Source organism: Coregonus clupeaformis, unplaced genomic scaffold (assembly GCF_020615455.1).
Source record: "Coregonus clupeaformis isolate EN_2021a unplaced genomic scaffold, ASM2061545v1 scaf1279, whole genome shotgun sequence".
In the NCBI taxonomy this organism is placed as follows: Eukaryota; Metazoa; Chordata; class Actinopteri; order Salmoniformes; family Salmonidae; genus Coregonus; species Coregonus clupeaformis.
In genome coordinates, this window is record NW_025534733.1 from 69,913 (window position 1) to 93,331 (window position 23,419).

The 23,419-nt window shown below is 45.7% G+C and overlaps 1 protein-coding gene across 2 annotated transcripts in view; it reads right to left on the reverse strand.

Moving 5' to 3' along the window:
• The window catches only part of LOC121586049 (oxidation resistance protein 1-like), a 122,656-nt gene that overhangs the window by 57,576 nt on the left and 41,661 nt on the right, over window positions 1-23,419 (reverse strand). The window contains exon 1 of one of the 2 annotated variants that reach the window (XM_045217939.1): window positions 10,181-10,237. The exons of the other annotated variant lie outside the window; for it this stretch is intronic. Coding sequence (XP_045073874.1) covers window positions 10,181-10,206 — 26 coding nt within the window. The 5' untranslated portion in view covers window positions 10,207-10,237. Of the gene's footprint in view, window positions 1-10,180; window positions 10,238-23,419 lie in introns of those variants that run through there. 2 annotated transcript variants of the gene reach the window in all.

A 23,419-nucleotide genomic window follows, 5' to 3' on the forward strand; every position in this document is an offset into this window, starting at 1 on the left:
CTCCTTCTCTGTTGGCTGTTGGCAGGCAGTTTGGCGGTGGGGAACATTGACCTGATGCCCTGTTGCAGCAGGCACCGTTGGCAACACTCGGGCACAGCCTGGAGCGACCGCTCACACCCCTCCTTCCCACCTTCTCTCCCCCTCCTCCTCCTCCTTTCCTCCTCTCCCAGAAAAAAAAGACAGACGGATGGAGACAAGTTTATCTAGGTTGAAAACTCTAAAGTAAGTCAGAGCGACAGGAAGATGAGACTGGGGAGGTCCCGAGGCAGCTACCACTCACAGCACAGCTAGCTTACTCTCCCACTGTCTGACTCACTTCAGTCACTACCAAAATGTTGTTTTTTTCACTCAAGTTCTAATTACATGTGGTGCGCTTTAGTGCTTCAGAGCAATTAGATTGGCTGGCGTTTATAGGACAAGCAACGATGGTGCAGCTCCTAACACCATGCATATGTATGTCTCTCAAATGTGGTGGTGAACTCTGTCTGAACAAGAGGTCTTCACGATTCCAAAAAGTTGGAACCGGACCTGAACAGACCCGAGGACAATCAGACCCGACCCAAATGGACCCAATACTATTTATTAAATGGGGACCCGGACCTGAACGGACCCGAGAACAATCAGACCTGAACCCGAATGGACCCGAGGACAACTTGACCTAGACCCGATTGGACCTGAGTGACAAAAGAAGTATGTTTATCAGCCATGTTGCTCTTCTGGTTAACGAATAGGTCCTTAAATGTTGGCTAGGCCTTCTATAAGTTAGTTATTTTACACTAATAAGGTGAATGTATTTATCTGATAGGCAATGCAGAGACGTGGCCGGGTCCATTCGGGTCCACTCGGGTCTATTAGCTGTAGTTATATAGACCCGAGACCTGATGACAATCAAACAGGACCCGACGGGCCTCCCGAGTGGCGCAGCGGTCTAAGGCAGTGCATTAGACACAGGTTCGATCCCGTGACCGGGAGACCCATGACGCGGCGCACAATTGGCCCAGCGTCGTCCGGGTTAGGGGAGGGTTTGACCTGCCGGGATTTCCTTGTCCCATCGCGCTCTAGCGACTCCTTGTGGCGGGCCGGGCGCCTGCAAGCTGACTTTGGTCGCCAGCTGGACGGTGTTTCCTCCCAACACATTGGTGCGGCTGGCTTCCGGGTTAAGCAAGCAGTGTGGCAAGAAGCAGTGAGGCTTGGCAGGGTCGTGTTTCGGAGGACGCATGGCTCTTGACCTTCGACTCTCCCGAGTCCGTAGGGGAGTTGCAGCAATGGGACAAGACTGTAACTACCAATTGGATATCATGAAATTGGGGAGAAAAAGGGGTAAAAGTAAAAAATATATATATTTTAAAAAGTTTCAGACCCTGAACCTCATCGGGCCCGGGTCGGGTCTCGGGCATATCGGGTCCACCCGGACCCATGAAGACCTCTTGTCTGAACTATACCTCCCTATATTCCCTGTACTTCTGAACTCAACTCCCTTCTTATTTGAACAATTTGTACTTTTCCTCCATGTAAAATAAGTTTGGATCAGTTATGGCATTAAATGAGGTTAAGACGATCTGTTATTTAGACAAGGTCACTCTCCTAGGTCAGAGGTCAGGGAGTCAGGACCAGACTATGCCCTGCACTGTGCCACCCTACGTCTCTCTCTCTCTCCCTCCCTCCCTCCCTCTCCATATTCCTCTCACAGCACTGCTATGCTCTGATGGGACATCTGTTGTCTTCCTGAAAGCGAGGGAGGGAGCTGCGATAAATACACCCGGAAAATAAGGAACCGTCAGGAGAGGAAGGACGAACTGACCGGCTGGCTCCCTGGCTACCTGTTTGCAGCAGTTAAGATGTCCCCCTTATGTCTATCTGCACATTACTGTTTAGCTCAATATTGAGAGAGAGAGAGAGCGATAGAGAGAGAGAGAAAGAGAGAGTGACATACAGAGATAAAGAGAGCGAGAGAGAAAGAGAGAGCGAGAAAGAGAGAGCGAGAGAGAGAGCGCGAGAGAGAGAGAGCGAGAGAGAGAGAGCGAGAGAGAGAGAGAGAGAAAGAGAGAGAGAGAGAGAGAGCGCGAGAGAGAGCAGTGGGGAGGGATCCCAGGTACCTATCTAATTACACAACCCAGCTAGCAGTGAAGACACAAAGAGGAGATACACAGCAGCACACAGCCAGTGTTCTTCCTGCTAGCTTATTAACCACATCTCACCCTCTCTCCCTACCTTCCTTCCACCCTCTCTTCCTTCTTCCCTCTCTCCTCCCTCCATCCAGAGCCAGTTGTAAACACTGAACCACGAGGTCATTAACCTGCTAGACAGATTAGTTGCTTAGTTCCCAACCTACGTGCATGTTCCTAGGGTACGGTAATGGGAACGCTAATGCCACACACTCATGGCTGTTTAGTGTGAGGCCTGGCAGCACAGAGAGAGAGCACACTGACTGTCATGATGAGAAGGAGGATACAGTTGAGAACAGGAGAACAGGAGAACACAGCTCTGATGTTTCTACAGGGAGAAGGAGGGAGGGGCGAGGGGGGGAGAGAGAGGTGCGATGGAGAGAGAGAGATACTGTTAATTTTTTTTGTTTATTATGTATTTCACTTGCTTTGGCAATGTAAACATATGTTTCCCATGCCAATAAAGCCCTTTGAATTGAGAGAGAGAGAGAGAGAGAGAGAAATAGATAGAGATCCTGTGGCCTCTTTTCGTTGGCCTTGTTCTGCCGCAGACATCTCCCCCCTGCCAGCCTCAATCAGCCAGGCCCAGCTGGGTCCTGGAAGTGGGGAGGTGTGAGGAGCAGCATGGATGCAACACTGTCTGTCTATCGTCCGTCTGCAACACATGCAGAGGAAGTGGGTCCCCGCTGACCTTTCCCCCCCACCCCCAGAGGAAGTGGGTCCCCGATGACCTTTCCCCCCCACCCCCAGAGGAAGTGGGTCCCCGCTGACCTTTCCCCCCCACCCCCAGAGGAAGTGGGTCCCCGCTGACCTTTCCCCCCCACCCCCAGAGGAAGTGGGTCCCCGCTGACCTTTCCCCCCACCCCCAGAGGAAGTGGGTCCCCGCTGACCTTTCCCCCACCCCCAGAGGAAGTGGGTCCCCGCTGACCTTTCCCCCCCACCCCCAGAGGAAGTGGGTCCCCGCTGACCTTCCCCCCCCCCAGAGGAGCTTCCACATCAGTGCTCTGCCACCGTCAATTCATCAGCCAGTGTATCCCCCAAACTTCCTAAACAAACAAGTACACATACACATCCCACTCCACAAGGATACAGATACACAGACTTGTGCATCCATACTCCAGAACAGACAGACACTGACCAGTAGATCAATATCCTTTCCATAACACAGACACTGACCACTATATCAATATCCTTTCCATAACACAGACAACAGCATAAGCCTACAATCAAATGCAGTCTGATAGCCTCTCTCATAAAGCCTTACTTTTTAGTTGAGGCTTTTTTTACACTTTCATACTTTCTCTTTGCACACTTTTTTAAAAACTTTTTAACAGATCCCTCCTGTCTCCATGCGCGAAAACCTGGACAGAAAGAAAATAAGTTGTTTCTCCCCACGCATTGACATCATTAATTGCTTTTTAATTCAACCCCCAAATACAGATGTACAGTGGGGGAAAAAAGTATTTAGTCAGCCACCAATTGTGCAAGTTCTCCCACTTAAAAAGATGAGAGAGGCCTGTAATTTTCATCATAGGTACACGTCAACTATGACAGACAAAATGAGAAAAAAAAATCCAGAAAATCACATTGTAGGATTTTTAATGAATTTATTTGCAAATTATGGTGGAAAATAAGTATTTGGTCAATAACAAAAGTTTCTCAATACTTTGTTATATACCCTTTGTTGGCAATGACACAGGTCAAACTTTTTATGTAAGTCTTCACAAGGTTTTCACACACTGTTGCTGGTATTTTGGCCCATTCCTCCATGCAGATCTCCTCTAGAGCAGTGATGTTTTGGGGCTGTCGCTGGGCAACACAGACTTTCAACTCCCTCCAAAGATTTTCTATGGGGTTGAGATCTGGAGACTGGCTAGGCCACTCCAGGACCTTGAAATGCTTCTTATGAAGCCACTCCTTCGTTGCCCGGGCGGTTTGGGATCATTGTCATGCTGAAAGACCCAGCCACGTTTCATCTTCAATGCCCTTGCTGATGGAAGGAGGTTTTCACTCAAAATCTCACGATACATGGCCCCATTCATTCTTTCCTTTACACGGATCAGTCGTCCTGGTCCCTTTGCAGAAAAAACAGCCCCAAAGCATGATGTTTCCACCCCCATGCTTCACAGTAGGTATGGTGTTCTTTGGATGCAACTCAGCATTCTTTGTCCTCCAAACACGACGAGTTGAGTTTTTACCAAAAAGTTATATTTTGGTTTCATCTGACCATATGACATTCTCCCAATCCTCTTCTGGATCATCCAAATGCACTCTAGCAAACTTCAGACGGGCCTGGACATGTACTGGCTTAAGCAGGGGGACACGTCTCGCACTGCAGGATTTGAGTCCCTGGCGGCGTAGTGTGTTACTGATGGTAGGCTTTGTTACTTTGGTCCCAGCTCTCTGCAGGTCATTCACTAGGTCCCCCCGTGTGGTTCTGGGATTTTTGCTCACCGTTCTTGTGATCATTTTGACCCCACGGGGTGAGCTCTTGCGTGGAGCCCCAGATCGAGGGAGATTATCAGTGGTCTTGTATGTCTTCCATTTCCTAATAATTGCTCCCACAGTTGATTTCTTCAAACCAAGCTGCTTACCTATTGCAGATTCAGTCTTGCCAGCCTGGTGCAGGTCTACAATTTTGTTTCTGATGTCCTTTGACAGCTCTTTGGTCTTGGCCATAGTGGAGTTTAGAGTGTGACTGTTTGAGGTTGTGGACAGGTGTCTTTTATACTGATAACAAGTTCAAACAGGTGCCATTAATACAGGTAACGAGTGGAGGACAGAGGAGCCTCTTAAAGAAGAATTTACAGGTCTGTGAGAGCCTGAAATCTTGCTTGTTTGTAGGTGACCAAATACTTATTTTCCACCATCATTCGCAAATAAATTCATTAAAAATCCTACAATGTGATTTTCTGGATTTTTATTTCTCAATTTGTCTGTCATAGTTGACGTGTACCTATGATGAAAATTACAGGCCTCTCTTATCTTTTTAAGTGGGAGAACTTGCACAATTGGTGGCTGACTAAATACTTTTTTCCCCCACTGTATATCAGTTTCATAATTGCTTGCTGATCAGTTAATCCAAACAGTTAAATCTGTTTTGTTTACCTCATACCACTGTAAACAAAAACCCTTTGCACCATGGGAATATGCAGAGGAACACACGACAACGTTACCCAATTACCCCCATCACCAGTGTTCTGTTAAACAAACTGTATAGGGTAAACAATGCGTGCCCTTTAAAAAAATCAACAAAAACAGCATCAACAAGCACAACAACAGGTAACACTTGAATACCCTCTTTATAATGCATTATAAGCACCTTGTGTTCTTTTTCAATGGCAATCTGTATTGCTTCCTGCCACGCCTGTTAGATGGTAACAGGTAGACAGACTGTGCTGTGTAGCATATCTGTAGCCTTAATGCTGGACAGGTTAGACAAATCCGTCAACAGGACGTCTCAACATAAAGGGAGTCGAGGAGGGGAGGGAGGGACTGACTGAGCGTCAGACACAACAGAGCAGTGACAGACAGCTTGACAACAACACTGAGCTGCTGCTGCCTGGTGCATCCTGATCCTGCAATTTTTTTCCCTAAGTTATTTTTAGTTTCAATTACTTGTGCCAGGCACCCCGTAGAACATAATCTCTGCAAATCGTACCGCTGATGCCGCTCAATCTCCGTCTGAGCTGAGGAGAAGACTAAGTCCTTCAACCGCTGGCATAAAGCTGAAATGAGACATTCATTTTGCATTATACCATACTGAGCCAAATACCTCTCTACCCGATTTAAAGAGCTCTTCATAGGCTAATCTGTTGAAATAGCACTATGGTTCAGCTGAAAGGAGGTGTTGGCCAGAAATTGAGGTAGTACCCCTTTAGGTATACATTATTATTTATTTGTTACTAATTATTTTATCAAATATAGAATTTGGCCTTTACTACTATAGCCCATAGAAATGCATTGAATAACACATTCATAAATAGCAAAAAAGACAGGAATAAGGTTTTGAAGATGTCTGTCCTATATGTAGGAGAGCTACCTCGATACTTCCATTCGTTTGTATGGGTTACCGTCAGACGAGTCCCATGACACTTGTGGGGGACGTAGAACAAAACGGATAACACCATTGCGTTCGTGAGAGTCCCTCATTTCCATAGAGTGGTCATAATAGTTTGTAGGCAAAACTGTTCAGACGTTACAGACGTTGTTGTGAGAAGACCAATTTTCGGGTTGTCTCATGGTCTGAAAAACACTGCTGTAGCTCTGACTTCCACCACAGATGCGGAAGGCCGACATGTCTAGCTTAAACTGACAGATTTTGATGGGGATTTTTTTATTATGTTACTTAGATTGACGCACGAGTGTGTCAATAGACTCTTAAGGATTCATGTGTTCAAGGTCTTTCTCCATTGACCTTGCTTTGTCTTTTGTTTCCTAAACTGACTGCTAATTCAAATGAAAGGTCACATCTCTCTTCCATCATCTCCGTCAGATGCGGAGATGGAGGTTCAGAAAATAGGTTAGGTTTTTGATTGGTTTCAAAACATTTTTTATACATGAAGATGATTTGCAACTTTGAATAAGGAAATATGTAGTACAATGTGGCATGCAACTTGGTAAATTAATTTGAGGTGTAATCAGTTCTGGTGTCTATAAGTAAACAATTCCAGATAAAATGTGCAATGCTACAACAGTATTGCACTCCATGGCGCTGCATTTCATACTACCGAGGGAGAGCCCTGAATTGAATTATCCAGTTATCCCAAGCTTTACACCATGTGTTTTTCCACCGAGATCACATTTCAAAGGTCAGGGGAATCATTACTGACATTTGTCCAGGTTAGCATCAGTTCCTTTCATTACTGACATTTGTCCAGGTTAGCATCAGTTTCTTTCATTACTGACATGTGTCCAGGTTAGCATCAGTTCCTTTCATTACTGACATGTGTCCAGGTTAGCATCAGTTCCTTTCATTACTGACATGTGTCCAGGTTAGCATCAGTTCCTTTCATTACTGACATGTGTCCAGGTTAGCATCAGTTCCTTTCATTACTGACATGTGTCCAGGTTAGCATCAGTTCCTTTCTGCTCGCTGAGGCGTCCAAACCAAAACAAACTAAAACTTCCCAAAATGTCGTCATAATATATGCACAAACTGTTTCAACTGGGAAGCATACGGTAAGCTTTAGACAGCAACACGTGTTCTGAGGAGAGGAGCACGGACGCTTCACACCAGACATGTGCTCCCCTGCCTTCCCGTCTCTCCCAGGCCCCCTGCTAATCGCTACCGACAGAGAACAATACTGCTGCCACTTTCATGACCTTGACTGTGGTGACATTCACACCCACACCAACACACACACACAAACATGGATGCACGCACACACAAACATGGATGCACGCACGCACAAACATAAATGCACACACACATGGACACACACACTGCCGTAACACTGCTTATTGGATGATGTTCTACTGGCAAAACAAAGCCATAGAAACTCTCTTCTCTTCTTCGTGCTATCTTTATTTGCCATCACAGACACTCTCTCTGTGATGAGGACACAATCTCATCTATTACTGTACCAATTGAGATCAGATGGTGAGGTGGGCCGGTGGTAAAATGGCCTCCAGATGAGGATGAGAAGTGGAGACATCACAGCTAACACACTGTCAGGATGCTATCATCACACCAGTCTATGCATAATGCATTGTATATGGGAGCACTTTCCTCTGCGTTGTACAGTCCTGTATGTATGTGCACAGGGCTCTAAATTAAAAACAAATATTTACAGCACTTGTGCTCCCAACTAAAAAAAAATTAGGAGCACCACATAAAATGTAGGAGCATCAGAAAATAATTTGTAAATTGATTGAGATGCAACCTTTATTGGGCCTATATGAATTCTAGCTACTTTTGAAGCACATGTTGTGCCCTAGAAACAAACATGTAACCCTGTAAATACATTTGTTCATTATAAAAGCTTACATTGAAATTACAAAGTAATTTGTGGAATATTAGGTTTCTACATTGTGTAAAAAGCACTGTTTCCTATTGAGATGCATTACATTGAATACTGTACACTGTCTCTTTAAGAATGTCAGTTTGTGTGTGACCACATGCAAATCTATCATTCATTCATTCATTCATATGATCATTGATCTCCTGAAGAAGCTGTCCCTTTACCATTCTTTCTGTGCCCCCCAAATGTTTGGATATACTGGTAAAGTTACCAGGTTGTTAGCTAGCTAGCTAATGAGGTAACATGACTGAACAAGGTGTTAACGTCCACGACATGGTTTATGAATGTAAAACACGGCCCGCATATGCAACCATAATGGTCGCACTTTAGAGCCCTGTATGTACATCACAGACAGGCCTATATAAAACCATGCGGAGTGTAAACGGCAGACCTGGGGCAAATGCATAGTATTGCATGGCCAATAAAGTGCTAACAGGACATCCACATCCTTCATCCCTCCTTCATCCCTCCATTTGTCTCTCATTCCTCAGAGAGTTTCATCAGCCTGTAGTATTTGGGCCATGGTGAGGCCAAGCAGAGGGCCAAACTCCGTAATGCCAAATCCACTTTTTCTGATCAACTGGGATTAGAAAAACTAAACGGTGGTGAAGATTAGAAACATGTCCTGGAGTGATGTTCATTTCACAGATCTGTCCTTCCCTCTCTGTATATCTATCTCTTCCTGTCCCTTTTATCTCTCTGTACCCCCTCCCCCCATCTCTCCCTCTACCTCTCTACAGAGGCCTAGCTGTCTGTCTCTCTACAGTCCAAGGGGGCAAAGGTTCAGAAGATTGAGAAAGCTCTCCACAGACCTAGCTGGACCCAGACCACCACAGTAAGCTGTCATCATCCACAGACACACACATCACCGACAAGCCCCTGGAATCCAAACACACACATGGATTTACAGTACTGTACGTAAACAACCCCATGCTCTACTTCTTATGTAACCTGATTGTGATTGCATATGGTTGCAAAATTTCCAAAATTCCACAGTTTTCCTGATTGCTGGAATCAGGAGGGAATAAGCAGGGAATCTGGAAACCCCCAACCAGGATTTCTGGAAAACCTCTTGTGAAAGTTACTGAGATTTTCCAACCCTATTGCCATCATGGTCTTCAGAAGTCAAGACATTCAGGATGTTGAAAATGAGGGAGTACTATAAAATGGACAACATGGCTCTGTCTGTATGTAGGCTATGTACGTATCTCTGACGTAGAGCTATGTTTGAGTAATAAGACCCATTACTGTAGCCCAATTAACATCCAAACAGAGAGGGCAGGTTCAAAGGTCGTCACAGAGCTACGAAAAATGCTGTATAGCCTATATTAGGTGGCTATACCCATAACCTGTTTTGATGATTGTTTTCAAACACATCTACCTACAGTATAACACACCATTTGTTTTCCCACAATCCCTTTTAATCCACTAAAATCTCTCCATTCTGCACACACAGAAGCCATGTTGCCTGCTAAGAAGCAAAAGCCTTCTGCCATTTAGTTATAAAGATGCTGTTTTTCCCCCTCACATTGATTGAATGTAGCTTGCTCTCAAACTGTCCCACTGTCTGCTCAGTCTGACAGCAACAGACTCCTTTTGGAGAGGAGAAGAGAAGCAAATGTTAGTAAAACAAGCATGTGCTGCTTGTTGTAGCACTTAAGGAGTGTTCCCGATAAATCCTGTTCAAAGCTTCAGCTTTGGGAAGAGAACTTCCCAGAAAAGCTTTGGCATTAGTCCTGCTTTGATTTAGGTGATAAAGTGTTCTAACATAACAAATGGCCATTTACTCCACTAATACTGCGCTGTGTTGCCAGCCGCACAGTCTACCTGATTGGCTTGAACCTACAAAAGCCTCGATTAGGCACAAGGCAATGTTTTCTAAATTTCTGTTGCTTTAAATAAAACTCTTATTCACCCCTTTTAAAACACCCATTAAGGTAAAGCAACGGCTTTGCGAGTTTGAGAATCGAATTGAAAAGTGTGTGTACATACCTGCTAGCATGCAGTAGAGGTTCCATTGACTCAGAGGAAGGACAGAGCGATAATGGAATCGATCCCTCAAACTGCTTAAGTTAAGTGAAGGAAAATCACATCATGTGACCGCCCCTCCCCCTCATGTGCTAATTTATTTACCCAATATAACCCAGGGGCCAGTGATGCAGAGAGGCTTGAGCTGGACAAGCCGATTTGAGCCGTTTACTGCTGCCTGAGCCAGGACCAAGGGCTGGGGGGGAGAGAGGAAGGCTGAGGGCTGGGGATGGAGGGAGAGAGGGAGGCTGAGAGCTGGGGATGGAGGGAGAGAGAGAGACTGAGGGTTGGGGATGGAGGGAGAGAGAGAGGCTGAGGGCTGGGGATGGAGGGAGAGAGGGAGGCTGAGGGCTGGGGATGGAGGGAGAGAGGGAGGCTGAGGGTTGGGGATGGAGGGAGAGGGAGGCTGAGGGCTGGGGATGGAGGGAGAGAGGGAGGCTGAGGGCTGGGGATGGAGGGAGAGTGGGAGGCTGAGGGCTGGGGATAGAGGGAGAGAGAGAGGCTGAGGGCTGGGGATGGAGGGAGAGTGGGAGGCTGAGGTTTGGGGATGGAGGGAGAGAGAGGCTGAGGGCTGGCGATGGAGGGAGAGTGGGAGGCTGAGGGCTGGGGATGGAGGGAGAGAGGGAGGCTGAGGGCTGGGGATGGAGGGAGAGAGAGAGGGAGGATAGGGCTGGGGATGGAGGGAGAGAGAGCGGCTGAGCGCTGTGGATGGAGGGAGAGAGAGAGGCTGAGGGCTGGGGATGGAGGGAGAGAGGGAGGCTGAGGGCTGGGGTTGGAGGGGCAGAGGGAGGGTGAGGGCTGGGGATGGAAGGAGAGAGAGAGGAAGGCTGAGGGCTGGGGATGGAGGGAGAGTGGGAGGCTGAGGTTTGGGGATGGAGGGAGAGAGAGGCTGAGGGCTGGCGATGGAGGGAGAGTGGGAGGCTGAGGGCTGGGGATGGAGGGAGAGAGGGAGGCTGAGGGCTGGGGATGGAGGGAGAGAGAGAGGGAGGATAGGGCTGGGGATGGAGGGAGAGAGAGCGGCTGAGCGCTGTGGATGGAGGGAGAGAGAGAGGCTGAGGGCTGGGGATGGAGGGAGAGAGAGGGAGGCTGAGGGCTGGGGTTGGAGGGGCAGAGGGAGGGTGAGGGCTGGGGATGGAAGGAGAGAGAGAGGAAGGCTGAGGGCTGGGGATGGAGGGAGAGAGGGAGGCTGAGGGCTGGGGGGCGAGGGAATGAGAGAGAGGGAGCCTGAGGACTAGAGATGGAAGGAGAGAGAGAGAGAGGCTGAGGGATGGGGAGGGGTAAGGGCTGAGGATGGAGGAAGAGAGGGATGAGAGAGAGAGGGACGCAGAGGGCTGGGGGGGAGAGAGACAGGCCGAGGGCTGGGGATGGGTGAGAGATAGGGGGTGGGGATGGGTGAGAGATAAGGGGTGGGAATGGGTGGTGAGAGTAATAGAGGGAAGCAGAGGGAGAGAGGGAGGCTGAGGGCTGGGGGAGAGAGAGAGTGAGGGGGGGGTGTACATTGGCTCTGATGGAACAGAGAAGTAGAGGAGAGGGAGAGAGCTCCAGGCTGGGGCTCAGGGTGTGTGCAAAGTGTACTGTGCGGTCTCGGAATGTGTGAAGTGAACTGTGTGTATGTGTGTGCTCCTGGGGTGTGTGAACTGGTCCTGTTCCAGGTAGTAAAAGCATTAGGGCTCCTGGTGGCAGAGATGGGATGTGCCACAGCCGCCATCTGCTGATGAGTCACTCTTCCTGTGCCTTTCTCCCTGCTTCCACTGTGCACAGGGACGCGGGCCAGACACTAAAACATGTCTCTGTGTGTGTGTGTGTGTGTGAGAGAGAGAGAGTGAAATGAGAAAGAGAAGGAGATAGAGAGAAAGAGTGTGTGTGTGTGTGTGTTGATGCCTCTAATGCATTAGCACCCTCCCTGTGATTGGGACTCAGAACTATTAAGAGTAAAGCTGAGGGAGATTACACAGCGTATCTGGGTTCCATAAACAACATGGCTTTGACAGAGAGAGCAAGAGCGAGAGCGAAAGAGAGAGAGAGAGAGAGAGAGCGCGAGAGCGAGAGCGAGAGAAAGATAGAGAGCGAGAGCAAGATAGAGAGGATTTGAAGAGAGACTAACTATTTGCACATTGTTACAACACTGTATATATACATAATATGACATTTGAAATGTCTTTATTCTTTTGGAACTTCTGAGTGTAATGTTTACTGTTAATATGTATTGTTTATTTCACTTTTGTTTACTATCTACTTCACTACTGCCCTTAAATTGAATTGAAAGGACTTGGAGAGCGAAAGACAGAGGACGAAGAGAGAGAGAGAGAGAAAGAGAGGACTTGAAGAGAGAGAGAGCGAGAGAGAGAGAGAGTGAGCGAGGACTTGAAAAGAGAGAGAGAGAGAGAGAGAGAGAGAGAGAGAGAGAGAGAGAGAGAGAGAGAGAGAGGACTTAACAACTCATTTACATTAGGGAGGCTATGACCTCAGTCATCACTGACGAGTCATGTTACTGGAGGCTTACAGAGTGCAGCTCTTACTTTACATAGGCATGGAGTGGAACAGTTGTCCTACCTACTAGCTGAAAAAGGCAAGGAAAATGCAAAGTCATATAGGGCATATGTTAATTTCATTATTCAAAAAGAAGAAGGAAAAAATAAAAAGCGCTAGGCGATTCTGGCAGATATTGAAACGAGGGAGGAAGGCTGTGAAGATATCATCTAAAAGTCTAAACATGTTTTGACAAGTAGGCTACATATTACCATAAATGCATTCTGGGAGATAAAGTTTTGAGCACACGCTCAGAGTCCAGTCCAGTGTGTTGCTGTGATGGGTGAGCATCAGTTTAGGGAGGAGGTGCATCCGGAGAGGAGAGACACAAATGAAATGTGAAAAGTATGAGCTAGCAGGCTAGAGGACATGCCTCCCTCCACACAGTAATCTCCCCAGTCAGTACTTTGACTGTGCCAAGACTAATGCAGGCATGCATGTTGCCCCCAGATTGACGCACCAAACCAACGCTTCTGCCTCTCTGTGACAGCTCCCCACCTCCGGTCAACACTGACCCAAATCATCTCCTCTCCTTTTAATCTCCTCTCCTCTTCTCTTCTCTCGATCCTCACATCTACACATATTTTTTTTTTTAAACTAAGCACATTTATGATAATTAATTTCTGTACTCTGATAACTGATTTGAGAACAGAGATACTTTATTTGTAATTTCCCAAACCCAAGTGTGTGAACTATTGATCACATTCGCTCATTCAACAATATGGTTTGCATAATTCCTTTTGCCGTAGAGCTAATATGTTCAACTAAATTAAACGATCAAATATTAACTCTAATTCTGAGGTAAGACAGTTATTTAGAGTATAACGATCTGGGTTTTAACAGGAACAGGAAGTCCTATGGTACGACACAGACCTAGGATAGAGACCTTATTGCTATAAAACACAGAACCCTGGTAGAGAAAAATCCAGAGGCCTGAGAGTTGAGATCGGCTTTTATCTTCATGAAAAACGCTGCTGTCCTGAAATATTCCCATAAAACGCTGCCCGCCTGACTGGCACATCTGTATTCCATCCCATTTGAGGTGGGCGGTTCATAATGATATTTCTGGGCTCAGTGAAAAATGTCTGTGTTCTGGTAATGGCTCACTGATAAGGCTGTGGAATACAAATCTACCTGCATGGTGTTTACTGGGCTGTCTCTGCTCTGTCTGGTTCTGCAAAACAAACTGCCACATGTCTGACAGATCAAACACCTTGAGTAGGAAACAACTGATCATTGAGTGGAGGGATGTAGATGGGGGAGGAATGCATCACACAACAGCTGCGTCCTAAAAGTAGTGCACTAGAATGGGAATAGGGTGCCATTTGGGACACATAACATCTATCAACAATGGCCTTTCTGAATGGATACCATTACAGTATGTGAAGCATTGGATGAAATGTGATGCAACTGCATCGTCATATATGAAACAGTATAGTATGAAGTCTGACTGGTGCGACGTAGATATACTGTACACATTTCCTTTATTTAAATCAAATCTAATTTGATTTGCCACATGCGCCGAATACAGTGAAATGCTTACTTACAAGCCCTTAACCAACAAAGTCAGGGTAGCAATGATTAGCTGTTCAGGAGTCTTATGTCTTGGGGGTAGAAGCTGTTGAGAAGCGTTTTGGACCTAGACTTGGCCCTCTGGTACCGCTTGCCGTGCGGTAGCAGAGAGAACAGTCTATGACTAGGGTGGCTGGAGTCTTTGACAATTTTTAGGGCCTTCCTCTGACACCGCCTGTTATAGAGGTCCTGGATGGCAGGGACTTACCAACAGCATCCTAAAGTGATTCTCAATCACCTCTCCTTTGATCTCTCTTTCCTCTCTCCTCCTTACCTCTTCCCCCCTCCTCTCTGTGTGTGAGTGATGTATTGACAGGGCCTGTGGCCGCAGATCACTGGAGAAAGCAGCTTTTTAATTAGGAGTGCCGAGCCAGCAACACAGGGAGGGAGAGGTGCTGTGAGATCAAGGACAAGAGCAAAACGAAGGACAGAGAGAGAGAGAGAGAGAGACAGAGAGACAGAGAGAGAGAGCGAGAGAGAAATAACTCTTAGTGTTTTGTTTTAGAGAGGATGTATGCTATTAAAACCTGTAAATCAATCAATCAATCAATTTTATTTTATATAGCCCTTCGTACATCAGCTAATATCTCGAAGTGCTGTACAGAAACCCAGCCTAAAACCCCAAACAGCTAGTAATGCAGGTGTAGAAGCACGGTGGCTAGGAAAAACTCCCTAGAAAGGCCAAAACCTAGGAAGAAACCTAGAGAGGAACCAGGCTATGAGGGGTGGCCAGTCCTCTTCTGGCTGTGCCGGGTGGAGATTATAACAGAACCATACCAAGATGTTCAAAAATGTTCATAAGTGACAAGCATGGTCAAATAATAATCAGGAATAAATCTCAGTTGGCTTTTCATAGCCGATCATTAAGAGTTGAAAACAGCAGGTCTGGGACAGGTAGGGGTTCCATAACCGCAGGCAGAACAGTTGAAACTGGAATAGCAGCAAGGCCAGGCGGACTGGGGACAGCAAGGAGTCACCACGGCCGGTAGTCCCGACGTATGGTCCTAGGGCTCAGGTCTCTCAGTTGGCTTTTCATAGCCGATCATTAAAGAGTTGAAAACAGCAGGTCTGGGACAGGTAGGGGTTTCGTAACCGCAGGCAGAACAGTTGAAACTGGAATAGCAGCAAGGCCAGGCGGACTGGGGACAGCAAGGTGTCAGCATGCCCGGTAGTCCTGACGTATGGTCCTAGGGCTCAGGTTCTCAGAGAGAAGAGAGAACGAGAGAATTAGAGAGAGCATACTTAAATTCACACAGGACACTGGATAAGACAGGAGAAGTACTCCAGGTATAACCAACTAACCCCAGCCCCCGACACATAAACTACTGCAGCATAAATACTGGAGGCTGAGACAGGAGCGGTCCGGAGACACTGTGGCCCCATCCGAAGAAACCCCGGACAGGGCCAAACAGGAAGGATATAACCCCACCCACTCTGCCAAAGCACAGCCCCCGCACCACTAGAGGGATATCCTCAACCACCAACTTACAATCCTGAGACAAGGCCGAGTATAGCCCACAGAGGTCTCCACCACAGCACAAACCAAGGGGGGGCGCCAACCCAGACAGGAAGATCACGTCAGTAACTCAACCCACTCAAGTGACGCACCCCTCCTAGGGACGGCATGAAAGAGCACCAGCAAGCCAGTGACTCAGCCCCTGTAACAGGGTTAGAGGCAGAGAACCCCAGTGGAGAGAGGGGAACCGGCCCGGCAGAGACAGCAAGGGCTGTTCGTTGCTCCAGAGCCTTTCCGTTCACCTTCACACTCCTGGGCCAGACTACACTCAATCATATGACCTACTGAAGAGATAAGTCTTCAGTAAAGACTTAAAGGTTGAGACCGAGTCTGCGTCTCTCACATGGGTAGGCAGACTGTTCCATAAAAATGGAGATCTATAGGAGAAAGCCCTGCCTCCCGCTGTTTGCTTAGAAATTCTAGGGACAATTAGGAGGCCTGCGTCTTGTGACCGTAGCGTACGTATTGGTATGTACGGCAGGACCAACTCGGAAAGATAGGTAGGAGCAAGCCCATGTAACGCTTTATAGGTTAACAGTAAAACCTTGAAATCAGCCCTTGCCTTAACAGGAAGCCAGTGTAGGGAAGCTAGCACTGGAGTAATATGATCAAATTTCTTGGTTCTAGTCAGGATTCTAGCAGCCGTATTTAGCACTAACTGAAGTTTATTTAGTGCTTTATCCGGGTAGCCGGAAAGTAGAGCATTGCAGTAGTCTAACCTAGAAGTAACAAATGCATGGATTAATTTTTCTGCATCATTTTTGGACAGAAAATTTCTGATTTTTGCAATGTTACGTAGATGGAAAAAAGCTGTCCTTGAAACAGTCTTGATATGTTCGTCAAAAGAGAGATCAGGGTCAAGAGTAACGCCGAGGTCCTTCACAGTTTTATTTGAGACGACTTTACAACCATCAAGATGACTTGTCAGATTTAACAGAAGATCTCTTTGTTTCTTGGGACCTAGAACAAGCATCTCTGTTTTGTCCGAGTTTAAAAGTAGAAAGTTTTCAGCCATCCACTTCCTTATGTCTGAAACACAGGCTTCTAGCGAGGGCAATTTTGGGGCTTCACCATGTTTCATTGAAATGTACAGCTGTGTGTCATCCGCATAGCAGTGAAAGTTAACATTATGTTTTCGAATAACATCCCCAAGAGGTAAAATATATAGTGAAAACAATAGTGGTCCTAAAACGGAACCTTGAGGAACACCGAAATGTACAGTTGATTTGTCGGAGGACAGACCATTCACAGAGACAAACTGATATCTTTCCGACAGGTAAGATCTAAACCAGGCCAGAACTTGTCCGTGTAGACCAATTTGGGTTTCCAGTCTCTCCAAAAGAATGTGGTGATCGATGGTGTCAAAGGCAGCACTAAGGTCTAGTAGCACGAGGACAGATGCAGAGCCTCGGTCTGACGCCATTAAAAGGTCATTTACCACCTTCACAAGTGCAGTCTCAGTGCTATGATGGGGTCTAAAACCAGACTGAAGCATTTCGTATACATTGTTTGTCTTCAGAAAGGCAGTGAGTTGCTGCGCAACAGCTTTTTCTAAAATTTTTGAGAGGAATGGAAGATTCGATATAGGCCGATAGTTTTTTATATTTTCCGGGTCAAGGTTTGGCTTTTTCAAGAGAGGCTTTATTTTAAATGCACTTAAATGTGTCCATTCATTGTTAATCAGGGGTAAACATGGCACTTTACAGTGGATGCATTCTTTTTGAACCATCAAAAAGCAATTTTGGCACATTTAGTCACAATTCTCTCTCTCTATCTATAACATATGACATCTGGCCACAGAGCAATTCAGTAACAATCTGGCTCCAGTCATCATATAGCCCAGACATAAAAGACAGTATCATACATGTCCTCAGGCAACAACAGAGAGAATACCATTGATGTCTATGGGAGACACTGACTGAGATGATCGAGACAGGAAGACACACAGCCTAAGGAGCCTAGATAGAACAACCCCAAGTGTCCCCACACTCACAGACTTCCCCACACTGTCAACACCCATCGAACATCTAACATGGCTCCATCCACGCACGCACACAAACACAGTCTACATGGATCTCCTATCACTCACACCCTGTCGCAGCAGAGCAGTCATGTGATTTTCATGTCTTCACAGGCCTGTGAGTGTCTCTGTCTATCAGCAGGCATGCCACTGCCGTGAATCTTCGTTAGCACAAATCGCTGCTTAATTCACAGTTCATTAATTAGGAGAAGACATGCGGCTATGTCATAAACAGGTAATGCTCCGAAACACAGAAACAGGGTGAAACACACAAGACACTGTAAAATAAGGACAATATGGAAATATTGTTTGCATAGGCTATTCCACACATGTCCATGTCTATAAGAACACCTGCTAGGTGTGTAAAAGCAATAAGGAATATTTTGAATCTGTAGCAATATTTTCTACAGATATCATGCATAAAATGCATTGATTTCATGGTAGATTGTATGAGAACTAACATGAAGATGTGTGAGTTTTTTTAATACAACTTCCTGTTGTATTTGACATATTATTCTTGAGATACTGTATCGGTTTGTTGTAATATGAATAGTTCCATAGACCCTTCACCAATGAATTACCGTAATTTTGCCAATTCAAATCTATGTTAAAGACAAATTTAGCAAGAGTGTTCCTAATCTAACATACTTTCATTTGCCCAGAAATTCCAACAGAGGCTTGAATGAGCAGTACTAGCCTATATGACTAGCCACCGAAACATAACTAAGGGTAATATATTCTCCTCCTGCTTAATGTTTGGATTATTTATGCATGAGTGAATGTCCTGCTATATTAAATGACCTTTCATGATAATTGCAGCCCAGTGTTTCCTAGGGCTTTAAGCCTAAAGGTATATAGATGTTATGTAACAGGCTAACTATGCTGTATGTTAGTTTAAAATGCCAAACATTTGCATTTCTCCTTTAGATGGAAACAGCTTTTATGGAAAGAGAAGGATGCAGGAAGGCTTATTTACGCTCATATCTGTACTTAAAAAACAAACTCCACTGAACTGGCAGACTGAAATTCAGCCGCATCTATTTGAATAGATGATCATTGTAATTAGGCCTCTCTGGATGGATGCAATCAAGGCCCTTATATATTTCTGTCAATCAACTCCAACAGCATTTGGAGATGGTTTTCTGTCTTGGATCGTTATGTACAGTGGGGAAAAAAGTATTTAGTCAGCCACCAATTGTGCAAGTTCTCCCACTTAAAAAGATGAGAGAGGCCTGTAATTTTCATCATAGGTACACGTCAACTATGACAGACAAATTGAGATTTTATTTCTCCAGAAAATCACATTGTAGGATTTTTAATGAATTTATTTGCAAATTATGGTGGAAAATAAGTATTTGGTCACCTACAAACAAGCAAGATTTCAGGCTCTCACAGACCTGTAACTTCTTCTTTAAGAGGCTCCTCTGTCCTCCACTCGTTACCTGTATTAATGGCACCTGTTTGAACTTGTTATCAGTATAAAAGACACCTGTCCACAATCTCAAACAGTCACACTCCAAACTCCACTATGGCCAAGACCAAAGAGCTGTCAAAGGACACCAGAAACAAAATTGTAGACCTGCACCAGGCTGGGAAGACTGAATCTGCAATAGGTAAGCAGCTTGGTTTGAAGAAATCAACTGTGGGAGCAATTATTAGGAAATGGAAGACATACAAGACCACTGATAATCTCCCTCGATCTGGGGCTCCACGCAAGATCTCACCACGTGGGGTCAAAATGATCACAAGAACGGTGAGCGAAAATCCCAGAACCACACGGGGGGACCTAGTGAATGACCTGCAGAGAGCTGGGACCAAAGTAACAAAGCCTACCATCAGTAACACACTACGCCGCCAGGGACTCAAATCCTGCAGTGCCAGACGTGTCCCCCTGCTTAAGCCAGTACATGTCCAGGCCCGTCTGAAGTTTGCTAGAGTGCATTTGGATGATCCAGAAGAGGATTGGGAGAATGTCATATGGTCAGATGAAACCAAAATATAACTTTTTGGTAAAAACTCAACTCGTCGTGTTTGGAGGACAAAGAATGCTGAGTTGCATCCAAAGAACACCATACCTACTGTGAAGCATGGGGGTGGAAACATCATGCTTTGGGGCTGTTTTTCTGCAAAGGGACCAGGACGACTGATCCGTGTAAAGGAAAGAATGAATGGGGCCATGTATCGTGAGATTTTGAGTGAAAACCTCCTTCCTTCAGCAAGGGCATTGAAGATGAAACGTGGCTGGGTCTTTCAGCATGACAATGATCCCAAACACACCGCCCGGGCAATGGAGTGCCTTCGTAAGAAGCATTTCAAGGTCCTGGAGTGGCCTAGCCAGTCTCCAGATCTCAACCCCATAGAAAATCTTTGGAGAGAGTTGAAAGTCTGTGTTGCCCAGCGACAGCCCCAAAACATCACTGCTCTAGAGGAGATCTGCATGGAGGAATGGGCCAAAAAACCAGCAACAGTGTGTGAAAACCTTGTGAAGACTTACAGAAAACGTTTGACCTGTGTCATTGCCAACAAAGGGTATATAACAAAATATTGAGAAACTTTTGTTATTGACCAAATACTTATTTTCCACCATAATTTGCAAATAAATTCATAAAAAATCCTACAATGTGATTTTCTGGAAAAAAAAAATTCTCATTTTGTCTGTCATAGTTGAAGTGTACCTATGATGAAAATTACAGGCCTCTCTCATCTTTTTAAGTGGTAGAACTTGCACAATTGGTGGCTGACTAAATACTTTTTTTCCCCACTGTATAACGGTATTGGATCTATTTCAAAGACAACCATTCAGTTTCTACCATAGACTACAGATTTGCAGGTGTGCATCGTTAAATCTTTGCATTAAACAAATCAGGTTTCAAGAAAAACACATAATCAAACACAATTGTGATACTGTAGATTTCTGTAGCTATATTGAGGCCCATTAATAGATTGTGTGCTTCCACTGCCATTGCGTGACATGACATCCAACTAAGCGTGACCCTTAGAGAATGCTGATAAGCACAATGCTCCAGTGTGATGCTACAGGAGGAAAGACTCACAGACCCACAATGTCTAGAGGAATAGGTCTGAATCAGCACAGACTAACCATGGCAGATAGAAGAAAAGCCTTCTATTTACAGAGCATTCATTTCATATCTTCAAATATAGATGTCCTCTAAATTAACAGTCTCATCATCAAAACAACAACAACCTCAGGATGAAATATGAAATAAATTTACAAAAATGTCCAGTTTCACAACTTAAGGCACTGTCTCCATGTGAAAAAATACAAGCAATATTTTTCTTTCTTTTTTAAAACAGACAGACTGTAGAGACTTGAAATGGAGGAGGAGGAAGAGGAGGGGGGATGTTGGGTTTAATGGATAAAAATAAGCCTTCTTGCTCACAGGCAATTCTCTAAACCACATTATAGCGATGTGACATTAGATGGAGCCAGCTGTGCCTCTAGTTGTCACATGTCACCTTCGATCCAGCAGCACAGTAACGGCATCTCAAATGGCAGCCTGTTCCCTATATAGTCCACTACTTTTGACCAGGGCCCATAGAGCTCTGGTCAAAAGTAGTGTACTAAAGGGAATAGGGGGGTGCCATTTGGGACGCAGCCAGCAAGAGAGATGCTCCTCTGGTCTGGTCTAGTCTGGACAGAGAGGACCCTCTGCTGGCTTTAAAGCTACAATTTGGGATTTGTTTCTTAGCAAAACAGCAGCCCAGTCATATGTTTTACTATACAGCTGAGAGATTGGGCTAGGGATATGTAACCCCTCTCCAAGATTCAATGGGTAAATATCAAGAGTTGAACTGACCATTGAACAGATTCCCAGATCCCAGATTGTACCTTTAACATCTCTCACTGTGTGTCCCAGCCAACCGGGTTCACTGGTTTCACTGTAAGGCTTTCAGCTTTTGCTCTGTCTGCACTGAGCTGAGTGGAGCTGCTTGAGGTAAAAGAACAAATCATTTCTCATCAAGCCTTGTTAGAGCAACTGTCATCTAGAAAGCTTTCGACTGTGGGACATTATGCTACAATGTTGACGTCGACAGCAATCGGTCATCATGATTAGTGATCATTGATCAAACCTGTATTGATTCTTATAATGATCACTTCCTTTTCTTAGCCTCAGACCTCACTATGATTTATTATTCTGCTCAGCAAAGCTAGAATACATACTTCTATGGGGAATTAAATATATTAAAAACAAATAACAATACAAAACATACACCCCCTGATTAGAACCCTACACACATCTTTCTGCACACGTCCATCTGATGAGATTCTAATGCCAGTAGAAAACAACCATTTTGAAATGCACTAGAGAGACAACAGAACATGATTCATGTTTCTCTGGAACGCCGAACCTGTTGTTTTGGCTGTCTGATTACTCTGAATCCCCAGACAGCCTGCCTGCTCTGACCTCCCTCTATCTCCCACAATACAACATAACCACATTTAAACGCCTTTTATCTAACTCACAAACACACCGCACGCAAGCATGCACACACACACACAGGAAGGAAGGATACAATCTATAGATTATCAATTCCCTGCTTTTACCTGGATGAAAATAACTCATTACAGCTGGGTCTTACTTTCTTTGGGCATTTATTGAGGGTTAGTGATAGCAGGTATCGATAATTAGCTAGGCCTTCATGCCATAGAGCAGAGCCCACAATCTCACCCTCCGTTCGCCTGTCAAACGCTAAATGACATTAGCTAGGGGACGCTCCATTTGTGCAGACAATGACTCTGTAACGTATGTGCCTGCCTGCACCGGCTTCACAGCGATAATTTGTAAAGCTAGTGTTGCCACATAGACAATTTAATTCCTTGCTTAACTGGTGCTAGCCACTCCTTAATTGCTTTACATGCACTTTAAATGGGATTTATGTGTATATGTCTTGGAGGGGCCACTGTGGAGGAGGTATCAGAAGAAGGATAATTTGCATGGTAGGGCATTAAAGACGTCTCTTAGGGAGGGAGAGAGAAGGGGTAACGATTCCAGGGATACACCACAAGGACATCAAATATGGATGTCTCAATTTCCTGGAGGAGTGAGAGTGAATACTATATATGATGCTAGGCTGGCTGTGTTGGTGTGGCTCTAAAAGAGAGAGCAGTTAGAGAGAGGTAGTGGAGGTAGAGAGAGGTAGGGGAGGTAGTGGAGGTAGAGAGAGGTAGTGGAGGTAGAGAGAGGTAGAGAGGTAGGGGAGGTAGGGAGAGTTAGGGGAGGTAGTGGAGGTAGAGAGAGCTAGGGGAGGTAGTGGAGGTAGAGAGAGGTAGGGGAAGGTAGAGAGAGGTAGGGGAGGTAGTGGAGGTAGAGAGGTAGGGGAGGTAGAGAGAGGTAGGGGGAGGTAGAGAGAGGTAGGGGGAGGTAGTGGAGGTAGAGAGAGGTAGGGGGAGGTAGAGAGGGTTAGGGGGAGGTAGAGAGAGGCTAGGGGTGAGGTAGAGAGAATTATGGGTGAGGTAGAAAGAGTTAGGGGTGAGGGGGTAATTGCAGTGGCAGAGGCCAGGGCAGGGCAGGGCAGGTCCAGACAAGGCACCACATCTCAGTGA